This window comes from Heptranchias perlo, chromosome 32, assembly GCF_035084215.1.
Source record: "Heptranchias perlo isolate sHepPer1 chromosome 32, sHepPer1.hap1, whole genome shotgun sequence".
Lineage (NCBI taxonomy): Eukaryota > Metazoa > Chordata > Chondrichthyes > Hexanchiformes > Hexanchidae > Heptranchias > Heptranchias perlo.
The window spans coordinates 7,181,865-7,194,149 of NC_090356.1; the positions used below are offsets into that span (position 1 = coordinate 7,181,865).

General features: G+C 41.8%; 1 protein-coding gene across 1 annotated transcript in view; it reads left to right on the forward strand.

Moving 5' to 3' along the window:
- ttc34 (tetratricopeptide repeat domain 34) overlaps positions 1-9,798 on the forward strand; it is a 50,796-nt gene extending 40,998 nt beyond the window's left edge. Inside the window, exon 7 of the mRNA XM_067970269.1 lies at positions 8,116-9,798. Coding sequence (XP_067826370.1) covers positions 8,116-8,637 — 522 coding nt within the window. The 3' untranslated portion in view covers positions 8,638-9,798. The remainder of the gene's footprint in view (positions 1-8,115) is intronic.
- The last annotated feature ends 2,487 nt before the right edge of the window (positions 9,799-12,285 follow it).

The window sequence follows — 12,285 nt, forward strand, 5'->3', positions numbered from 1 at the left end:
CAGTTGAATGAAGTGATAGCTGACCAGTATGCCACTCATATGGGTTGGGGTGATGTATATGGGTGATAAATCTTTGACGGTACTTTTTAGATATGGATTAAACCAATGAAATGAGTGAACTGGTGATTGGCCTGTTTCTTCACATGGACCTTTTAACAAGGCCTTCAGTCATTAACAACTTCTTAACAAGCAGGGGGCTTTCCTGTTACTGTCCTTGCACAAATTGCAGACTGAGAAAAACTGAGACAGTAATAATAATGGCTAAAAGGTCTGTTGCTGCATTTAATGGCTGGTCAGTCGTATAGACTTCATCATATTTAACCACCAGGGCAAAACATACGCCATTGTTTTCAGTTTTTCTTACCCCAATGCTAAATGAGAATACTGTAATCCATTCCAATAATATTACATCATGAAAATATTGCCACATTGCCAATCCTAAATGTCTTCCAGCAATTTTTCTTCCTATAAACATTTTATTTCTTATCACGAAAATCAGGCCTTATGTTGGGTTGACTAGATAGTAGCTTCAAATAATGTTGAATCATTAAGTCAGTAACCAGTGAAAAGTCCTTGCTGGGTATATTGACAGAAATCTCTTCTTGTTCTGCACACTGTTCTGTCATAACATTGTACGATACCACTAAGAAGAACCTATGTGACCCTCTCCTTAGTCATAACAGAGTCTGAAGCTGGTGCATTGACCTTAGACTGAAATGCTTTTGCATTCCCTCTCATCCCAGTGCTTTCTGTCAACAGCTTGTAAGATCAGTAATAAACAGAAATAATGAAAAGTGCATTGTCTGGCACGGTGGCTCAACACATTAATGGAAAAGCTGGCACAGATTTGCTTTCAATAACTACGGTAACTCTTTAAGACCTGTGTTCCATTATCAACTCGCAGCAATTCAGCTGCTCCAGCTTTTCCACTGTTGTTGAAGCAAATTGAGTTAAACTATATTCCAAGTTTCCTTCATTCAGCCGGAATGGTGGTTTGCAAGCAGTTGTCTCAATGATGACGGTTGTATTTGCTCTCAGAGGCACTAGCTGTGAGGTAAAATGGACAATCTCAGTTTGTCAAAGATACAGTTCGATGTCCACATTGTGTGTGTCTCAAAAATTACATCAGCCATGCTCAAGAGCCAGCAGGACCCATGATAAGTGACTAGTGGAGCTAAATGCTATCTATTTTGCTTTTTCCTTGAACAATTGATTGTGGAGAAAGGGAAAAAAGAAAGACCATTACCATTGTCACTTACAAATGTCTCATGTTTAAGCATCTGCTCAGCCTAAGCTCTAGAAGGCTGTGCATTGGAGTTGATATCTAAGCTGCTGCTTTAGTCCAGCAATTCAACTTGCTACACTGTCCAAGACTTTTCAGTTGAAGATTGTCACCTCTGAGATAAGCCATAAAAATGGACCAGATGTAGTCTCTATCTTGGGGGAAATTTTTACTAACCTTAATATTAAGCAATACCCCAGAACCCTCTGTCAACCATCATAGAGGCTTAAAACCTACCCCTTTGGCCAAGCTATTCTCTGTCCTAATATCTCTTTGTGGCTCGGTGTCAAATTTTGTTTGATAACGCTCCTGTGAAGCGCCTAGGGGCATTTTACTACGTTAAAAGGCGCCATATAAATACAGGTTGTTGTAAAGAATCTTATTGCAGAAAGGAAGATGGTTGTAAACTCCTTAATGGGGTCCAACTTGTCTTCTGTCCCGTGGGTATATAAGATGTATGTATATGGGGAGAGATGGAACATGGGCCCTTCTCTGAGAAGTTAAGATACTTCCTATAAGGGTGGTCGTTCTTGTACTTGCTGTTGAACACTGCTGAAACTCGATGAAAATGGGACTTTTAAGCTATCTGATTCATTTCAAAATTCTTCCAATATTTTTAATAGTCCACACAACTCTTGTTTACATGCTGTGTAATTGATCTATATATCAGCCCAAGTTGTGTAGTGATAGAGAATGTGACGCGTGAAGACAGTTCTTAGCTTTGGTATCATGGATACAGAAAGGGAAGAATAATTCACAGAAATAATTTTAATACCTTGGTTATAGTAACAAACTGGTTCGGCTCCTATCAAAATATTTGGACAAACTGGCTCCTGTTTGCCATAATAAGTGAGATGTCCTTGAACTAGCACAAGAGAGAAGTGAAGAGGATAATTATGATTGATTGTGCACATGTTAGTTGGGAGACACTGGGGTTGTTATTGTCTGGAAAGGTTGATAATTGAGGCAAGCAAAGAAAAATGTAGTAAGATGATGTAATGGAATAGGCAAATATAATTCACTTGTGCAGAGACCAGAAAGTATGGGGTGTGCTGCTTGCCAGCCTCAATAATGGAGAAGGCATAGAGCCTGACCGAACATCTCAATCTGTAGATTTTGAGTATTCAGAGACACTTGATGTGCATTCACTTAGCTTTCCTTCCATTATAAACCATGATAATTTATAAAGCAAATTTAAGAGAACATAAGAAATAGGAGCAGCAGTAGGCCATACAGCCCCTCGAGCCTGCTCCACCAGTCAATAAGATCATGGCTGATCTTCTACCTCAATTCTACTTTCCTGCCCTATCCCTGTATCCCTTGGTGTCCCAAATAACATAGCTGTAGAATCACTACCCCTCCATCACCTCTGGTCTTCCCATTGCCACAATCACAACTGAAATTTTTTTTTCAATGGGATCCATCACTGGGCTCTTGTATACAAGTGGAAAAAATGTAATGACAACCATTTACTTTACAGTGCATTGGCATAGGAGAAATTATGGTAAAGACATTTTTTAGCCTCCGTTTTCATTTATATAACAAGAAACCATGTTCCAGCAGTTCCTATATTTTTTTTTTAAAAACTGTCCATAATGGTTGAGAAAGAAATGATGAGAAGGACAGGGACAGTCAGGCTCAGGCCTTTCAGTCTCTTGGTGAAACTACCCCATGGCATGGGAGGGGTAGTTTCACAACAGGGGGCAGAAACTTTTTTAAACGGTAAGTAGAATTTTCCAATGCCATTACAGAATAAGTCAAACATTAGTGATGCCACGGGTGTGTGATTCAGTTAATTATACATGCAGCATTTTGGCCTTGTGTATTTATACAACAGAAATATAGTCTTTAAAATGTTTTTAATGAGGTAAAATCCTGAGACGAAATCATGATTTATTGAGGGTTTGACACAGGAGTGCAGGCTTTTTGACGCGACCAGTGATTTGGGCCTCAATGTTTTAGTCTAGTGAATGCTGGCCTCCACCACTGACCATCAATCATGAAATATGTAGTGAGACCACGATCCCGTGCTCCCAGTGGGGAGCTATACTGGCAAGGATCATAGATCAGAGAATTGAGGCTTCCAATATTGGAGCCTTGTCGCTGACCCGCACTCGCCGTCAGCGCAGCTTCCCAGTGGGAGCATGTGATCATGGAATCATTCTTAAAATCCTCCAGTTGTAAACTACAAGCTATAATGCATGGGATATACCCGTGGGTTGTAATCCACTGCATATAAACCATGGTCTCTAGTCCACTGGTGATAATTGACTGTACCCTCTCTAATTTAGTATTCGGTAGACTTGTATTTATCACCAACAGTCTCTCGTAGAACAATAAGCTGCAGAATTCCTCCTACCCAAACACACCAGAATTACCTGTCACTCAAGTTGTCCTCCCTGGGTTGCTCAGTACCTGAGTTGCCTGCTTTGCAAGATTTTAACTCTGCACCCATATCTGGAGGTGCTTTTCTGTAGCATCTTTAACTTAATACAACAGTCCACAGACTTCAAAAACTCAAGGTTGGCATTATCTGACTACCATTAGAAGATTTATTTCATGGAAACACTTAAGAGGTCGATCAGCATCTGTGGTGACAACAGACAAGTCAATGTTTCAGGTGTAACCATTCATCAGAAACTGACCACTTCATCCCACATTTGAGGCACTACGGGGGAAACCTAACATTCTTTTGATTCTTTCAGTCATTGAGGAGAAACACTGTGCAGTTAAACCTCCATTATCTTCCTTCTTACTCCCCACCCCCCAAAATCCCTGGGGTGGATAGTGGAAATTGTCAGATAATCAAGAGGCCCCCAATTTTGGTCTTGCATGTTTTTCACAGCAATACTCTAGAGATGACAGTGAAGACCAGTAAAATACAAATAAAAAAGTAAACATTGCATAGTTTCAACATCTTGTGGAAGGTTTTGTCCCACAAACATTCTGGTAAATAATCACATCAATGAATAGTTGGAATACGAGCAATAGAGGTTCCCTGACACGATCTCTGCTATGCTAACAATTTTGTTTTTTTACTTCAGTTTCTTTCCTCCCAAATGGCCTGTATCATCATCCATGATGATAAGTGAATAAAGTTTAAAATTTAGATGAGCCCAAGCATAGTATTGGTACATCTTCAGTGCCCACCTGCCCTAACAGCAAGAGCAGTATTAATTCGGTCCCATTTATGGGTGCTTTTCAGGGCAGCTAGAGGAGGAAATTTGATACTTGATAATCTCACATGTGGCAGATTGGCATTTCCAGCCCTACTTTCCACCCCCCCCCCCCCTTTTTTTTTTCTGGAATCACATTCATAGTGAACATATGATTTGGGTGGCAGCAAAAAGATTTTATTAAATTACACATTAAACAACATATTTAAGAACAAGCGTTTGGCAGTTTTAGTGTGCTGTCAGTATTACATTATTCTCATTTCACCGTCACATTCCAGGCAATGAAACTTGCTTCACAAAGGTGTAGGAGCCAATGTGTTCACCTTATTTGGTTCGATGTATAAACCTCTTCATAGGGGAGCACTGGCTCCATTTCATTTTCATAAATATCTTTAACCTCCCACTTACTGTTGAAATGCATACCAGAGAGATTCTTCGGTTGTATACTTGTTCATGCACGTGTGCATGCTTTCTCCACATTTATTTTCCTCCCCTCTCAAAGATGCCACCTCTTGCTGAGGTTGGGTCCCATGAACACCAAACAACTATGCCCAAATTACTATTCTTTGTGTAAGCCAACAGTCAGCAGCCTATTCAAATGCCAACTGAGCCCAACCCTGTTCCAACCTCGTATGCTCACACATGCAAATTCCAGCAGGGGTTACTGTCTATTGATCAGGAGCCGCAGACCTGGCTGAGCTGTTTTCCCCCCACCCCCGTTTTATTGCCTCAGTTGACATGGAGAGTGAGATGTTAAAAGGGCTTTTTCCACTAGGGCGCTATATTCTTGCCTTAGCAGCCACAGGGTTGACGAACCCCCTGTATTTCCCTATCCATGTGTTGGATAAGATGTTAAACTGAGGCCCCCACTGAGGTGGACATAAAAGATCCCATGGCACTATTGGAAGAAGAGCAGAGCTGTTCTCGTGTGCTGGCCAATATTTATCCCTCGATCAACATTGCTAAAACAGATAATCTGGTCGTTGTTGTTGGGATCTTGCTATTTGCAAATAGGCTGCCACGTTTCCCTATATTAGAAAATGACTACATTTCAAAAGCATTACATTGGTTGTGAAAAGCTTTGGGAGGTTCTGAGGTCATGAAAGACGCTATATAAATGCAAGTTCTGTCTTTCTTTATCATTTGTGCTATCATAACTTGGAAAGTTACACCAGGCGATGGGAGACTTCTAACTTTGCTTGTAGGGCAGTGTCCTAGATCAAAGGGTAAGCCTAATTCTAGTAGACACAGGCATCTTATGCATCCTTGAGTCAGGGATGTTATCTATCCAGTGATATTTTTGAAACATCATTTTGTTGTCATTCTAACCCCACATTACACCCTTATTGCCATTTCATTTTTGTTCATGCTACTCTTTTTTTTAGAAATGCAGAGGCGCCAATCATTTGCATATTGTTGACAGACAAGAGATAGATTGTTGCTCACAGCAAGAAAAAAAGTGGTGCTGGCAGAGTTATGAAGGCTTCTCCTTGTTTGGAACAATTTAATCTTCATTCTCTTGAATTTTTAAACTGGACGGGATCCCTTGACAGGAGGACGCGAGACTATTGGATTAATTGCTCCCTAAGCAGTAATTACTGCTGCTCTGCAATTCGTGATGTGGTAATGGACTGTGGACAATTGTAACTTTTGTAAATATTGGAATAGATTATCAGCTGGATGCTGTGTGATATATGTGGAGGAAGAAACCGAGTTAACGTTTCAGGTCGAAGACCTTTTGTCAGAACTGGAAGATGTTAAGAGTTAACGTTTTTAAGCAAGTACAGAGCCAGGGAAGGGGGGGGAGGGGAGGAAAGAACAAAAGGGAAGATCTGTGATAGGGTAGAAGGCAAGAGTGATTAAATGACAAAAGGAATGATGGCGTAAGACAAGGAGGGTGGTAATAGGATAAGTTAAGGAATAAAAGATCTGTCTAGAGCAGCTGTAAATGGCAACAGCAGAGCCATTACCAACACTTGCTGTCTGAAAAAATGGGAGGAGTGGTTATGATATGAAGTTGTTGAAAATTTCAACAACTTTTTATATATATAAAAAACTGCATTGGTGCTAGTGGCCACACTCCTATACGTTGCATAAGCAGCCAGGCAGAGAGTGTTGACAGTTATGAGTTTCATCACTGCTATGCTAGATCCTGTCCTTGCCTGATATTCATGCACTTGTGCACCACTTCCCTGTTCCCCATCTGCACTGTCCTGCTGCCCTGAGGCAACTTGTAGGGTAGGCCTCTTAGAGAGAGCTGTTACAGTGGAGCAATGAACAACTTCTCTGAAAATTTTGTGCTCCACTGATCGTTATAGGCTTCCATTCAGGTGGCCTGCTAACTTTAGGGGTAAAGACACAGGCTTCTAATTAAACGAACCAGCAGTTCTATCAGGAGCACCACCAGGCTTTCAGTCGGAGACCGAGATGGGATTCTAATTGGAATCCTAACTTCCAATATCATTTCAACTTAATTTCTGTCTGAGAGCCATTGTATAAGGCTTTTATGGTGGCAGATTGCACCACCATGATGAGCGAAAACTGCCAGGATCATCCATACCTTGTAGAAATAGGTATTCTGTCAGCTGGCTGTAGTGAAAACTGTGTCCATGGAGCGGTCCATCCCACTGTAGCATAGAAAGGGGAACGGGTGACTGGGCATCAGTAGGGTCCCAATGGAAAGGCAGCTGGAGTAAAGAATAGTTTTGCTCTGTGTTTCATTGTGTGGGAGATGTTTCAACAAAAAGCCAATTCAATGGTGGATATTTTCTTTGGGAAATGGGAAAGGATTATGCTTTATATGTTCTAAAAACTGCATCTTTGCAATCAGTTTTTTTTACCTCTTCTACCTTTTAACACGAGCAGTGTTAGCAATGAGAACTGGAACCCTTTACTGTTTCAGGCACCCAGAATAACATCCAGCACTCAGGTCAGGTATAAGACAACAGTTGCAGAGTAATGTTCCTCCTTGCTGGTTTCTTGGACAACATTCCTCCCTCAAACAAAAAAAACAAATCAACTGGCCATTTATCTCATTGCGTGTGAATGCTTGCCTGCATAAGGAGTTACTGCACTCCAAAGTTAATCATTACATGTGAAGTGCTTTGATATGTTTAAGATAGACGGCACTATATAAATGCTAGTCTATCACTCGTTCATTCCTTATTTCTCCTTCCTTCTCTGCATCAATCGTGTGCCTTAACAACAACCTCGAAGAGCACCCCCAACTGTACCAGTGTGACATTTTCATTTCCTGCACAGCCAACCTTGTGGACTCTCTGAATGAGATTTGCAATAAAAGGAGCAATTTTGTGCCCAATAGGAACAGGATTAAGTCTAACTAAATTCATTTCTATAGGACCTCTAGAGAGGAGGATGTAGAAATTTGATGGCACAGCGCCCGTTTGTCGGGCACTAGATGGGTGCTTAAGCCTCCAATATGGCAAGCAGAATTTTTACCCTGAGATTTTCATCCATCAATTCGGGCTGGATTCAACCCAGATCCTTGAGGTGAAAGGACAGTGTGCCACACTTCCCTCCCTCTCCCTCTTTCCTTCCTCCCCACCACCCCCCCCCCAAATCTGCCAATAATTTATCTTCTAATAATTGCAACCTAAGGAAATCTAATGTTGCCTCGTTTACCATTTTCTTCTATAGGTAGCCTCGCAGGAAGCTAGTATCTTGGCTAAAGAGAATCAGCAGGAGAAAGCTCTGAGGTACTACACACTGGCTGTCCTTGCAAGTAAAAACAAAGCTAAGTATGTCCGCCCACGTGCAATGTGCCTGACCAGACTAAAGCAGCACGAGAGGGCACTAAAGGACCTGCGTGAGGTTATCAAAAGGAGCACCTCCAGCAACTCTCCAGAGCTGGTAGAAGATTACTGCTGCACAGGGCACATCCAACTCCTTATCCTGAAGGATGAAGAGGCTTGTAAGGACTATATAAAAGCCCTGCAATTAGACCAGTCTGCAGCACTAACCAACATCTCCAGTAGGCCAGGACGGCTCAGCTTGTCACAACACTTCCAGCGCATCGCTCTCCGTTACTTTGAACAGCAACTTTATGAAGAAGCGTGGCATTTAGCAGAATACGGACTGATAATTGATGAAAACAACACTGAATTAAAGAAACTGAGAGCTAGGATCAAACGAGAGGCATCAGGGTGTGTTGTTCATTAATATTTTACATCACAGATTGGCACAATAAGAGCGCTTAAGAAAGGACATGGACAACATGCCTTGCATACAGTGAGGGACAGAGGTCCAAAACGGAGCTACATTGTCTGGAATAGTTTGCTGAATGGCCTAGGACTGACAGTAGTAGAGAGACGGTATTGGGAATATGGACTGAGGAAAAGGAGAAATATTTAAAGGGGCAGTACCTTTTGTGTAAAGTGCTTGGCAAACCTTTTTCTTCTTTTGGCAGACATGATGGCCCAGATTTTCCTCTGAGCTACTGCTGCTATGTGCCAACCGTGTTACCGCCGCACTTCTGGCGAAGTTATGGTGGTGAACCAGGAAATTCTCTATAATGTTTCAATAGACTGATAACTAATGAGTACAGTTCAGCTTCAAAATGTTTTTAATCTTCGTTAACAGAACAAATGGGTTCGTATTGAAGTCAACACTATTGTATGGCATTGGTGCACCTAAATGGCCCATGGGCTATTCGAGGCTGTCTGCCCCTCGGCAGACTTGCTGCTCCATGTGCTTCTGGGCCGCCATTCGTTTCCTATTGATTTGTTAGATATTGACCAAACTCAGATCCAGTGCTGTTCTCCTTTGCTTCGCAGCAAAAGTAAGCAAGGGAATGTCATAAGTAGACAGAGCTGCACTAGCCTTTACAGAATACACAGAAGGGCCTTCTTAAAATTATTGGTCTTGTAATTTTAACTTTTTGTCCTTTGTTGAAATGCCTGGCCTCCACTTTACAAGGGTCCTATTGGTATGATTGAAATTAGGGGACTTGGTGTGGTGAACGTGCAGCCTTCTAAGAGAATGGCTCTTGAGCAAGTCATTGGATGAGATTGCATCTGTGAGTGTAAGTTGGTGAGCAGCATTGGTGTACGCAGATGGACCCCCTCATTAAACCTGTCGTCTTCTTATGTGATTACTGTATATTTTAGCCCTTTGCATATGGGGCACTTCATTGGAATCCACCTGAGACACTATCACTCACCAAACTTTTTTTTTCAGGAAGGGGGAAGAGATTACGGACATTGCTAATTTATAAATACAAGTTCATTTTTTCTTAAATTATATATGCAGTATGTGGTATTTATTTTGTATTAAATTATAATAACTTGTACAGGATTTGTAGTTGGATTCTGAAACCAACAAAAGCAATATGAATAAATACAATTTGACATTAATTTAGCCACTGGCAATCAAGTTACTAGAAGTTACAAGTGGTTTAAGTGAAAAATTGAGGTGTCAGGATGACTGTTTAATCTTGTGTTGGATCTTTAAAAAAAATAACAGCTATTTATCATCACCAGAAGCCTCAAGTTGTTATCCAGTTTTCTCCTTTTAGTTTCCCTCTCTCCTCTCCTCAATTCACTGACCTCTGGTGGGGTTTAATTTCACAGGTACCAGCAGAGGTCAGAAAACCTGGCAGCTGAAGGGAGGCGAGAACAGCTGGATCAAACAGGTAGGTGCCTTTCCAGCACTGTTGGTGGGTCAGGAGGAGCAGGAGTGCTCCTCTCCCCGGCCCACCAAGCTAACCTGTATACCACCTCTCAATTGGCCGACCCCACCCCTTGCGATTGGACCTCTCCCCTCTTTTTTTCCTACCTGCCCGCCCGAGGACTCCTCTCCTCTTCCCTCCCCCACACCCCCCATGACTGACTCTCTCCTTTCCCTTGCTATCCTACTGTGTCAGCCTAGATCTAAATGTTTTCAGCTCAGTATTTCATGTTTTACCTCAAGCCACAACTTCTTAAACACTCTCCTCATTGGCCTCTCGAACTTCTCCTTATACAAATTCAAACTTGTTCAAAACTCCATCACTTCCCCCACATTGCCCTGCACTAATTGTCATTTTCCCATCAACTCGTCCTGATCAATCTCCTCTGGTTTCCTGTCTCCCAACGCCTCAAATTCAACATCCTTGTCCTCATTTACAAATCCCTTCATGGCCTCACCTCACCGAACCTCTGCAATCTCCTCCAGCTCTATGTCTCGGCCTCTGCTCTATGCATCTCCAACTATGAACTCCTGTGCTTCCTCACCCCCCTACATGTTCCTCACATGATGCCGGATGTTTCATCTATCTTGGTTTCATCTTTGAACTCCTTTCCTAAATATTTTTGCCTTGCTAATTTCTTCAGAAGATTTTAAAAACCTCCTTAAAAGCAACCTTTTTGACTTCACCTCTGGTCAACTTGCCTGAACCCTCTACTGCTCGGTCTGCCACTCTGAAATGAATCCTCTACTGCTCGGTCTGCCGCATTCTCCTGAAACCTCTACTGCTCGGTCTGCCGCGCTCTCCTGGATCCTCTATTGCTCGGTTTGCCGCTCTCACCTAGATCATCTGCTCTGTCTGCAACTCTCCCCTGAATACACTACTGCTTGTTCAGTCACTTTTTCTCCTGAACCCTCCATTGTTCGATCTGCCACTCACCTGGATCCGCTACTGCTCGATCTGCCATTCTCTCCTGAGCCCTCTACTGATTGGTCTGCCGCTCTTTCCAGGATCTTCTACTGCTCTGTCTGCCGCTCTCCTATATGAGGTGCCTTCGGATGTTTTATTACGTTGAAGTTGCTATACAAGTGCAGATTATTGTTTTGGCTAGAAAATGAACTGAAAAGAGCTGTGTTTGTATAATGTCTCAAGTGTTTGAACGGTAATCTTATCAAAACATTGCTGCAGTACAGCATACACTTATTAGAATGAAACCATCAGTCAAGGATAACATCAAATTCACCCAAGTTCTTCATTAGAGCCTATTTGATTTAGAGAAATAACATCTAACTCCAGCTAAAGTGACCTTGAAATGCAATCAAAAAGCAAGTTTGACAATTTGATCTCATTTAAAATAAAAAAGGTCTGGCTTTCACAATAGCACATGGCTGCATTCTGTAAACCAATTTTTGGTATTTATTTTTGTGAAATGTTACTATTTTTTAAATTTTAAAAATAGTGATAAAAGGGTAACAGGATTTTGATTATATGAGGCAGATCATAGAATACTGTGCAGAAGAAGGCCATTCAGCCAATGGTGCCTGCACTGGCTCTTTGAAAGAGCTATCCCATTAGTCCCACTCCCCTGCTCTTTCTCCATAGCCCTGCAGATTTTTCCTTTTTAAGTAGAGATCCAATTCCCCTTTGAAAGTTACTATTGAAACTGCTTCCACCACCCTTTCAGACAGTGCATTTTAGATCATAATTTGCTGTGTTAAAAAAAAAAAAATTCTCCTGCTCTCCCCTCGTTCTTTTGCCAATTATCTTAAATTTGTGTCCTCTGGTTACTGACTCTCTGTGCTAGTGGAAACAGTTTCTCCTTATTTACTCTATATTAAAACCCAATATAATTGTGAACACCTCTATTAAATCTCCTCTTATCCTTCTCTGCTGTAAGGAGAACAATCCCAGCTTCTCTAGTCTCTCCACATAACTGATATCCCTCATCCTTGGTATCGTTCTGGTAAATCTCCTCTGCACCCTCTCCAGAATGAGGCACATTGCCCTAAGGCCTCAGTTTATATCCAGCCAGACTGAGTGGGATAAATGCTGGCTGTAAGGCTCCTATGTGAAATGAATTTGGCAGTCTGCACTCATGTTACCAGGACACAAGTCTACAGCACAAAATTACCTCTAGTTTGGCA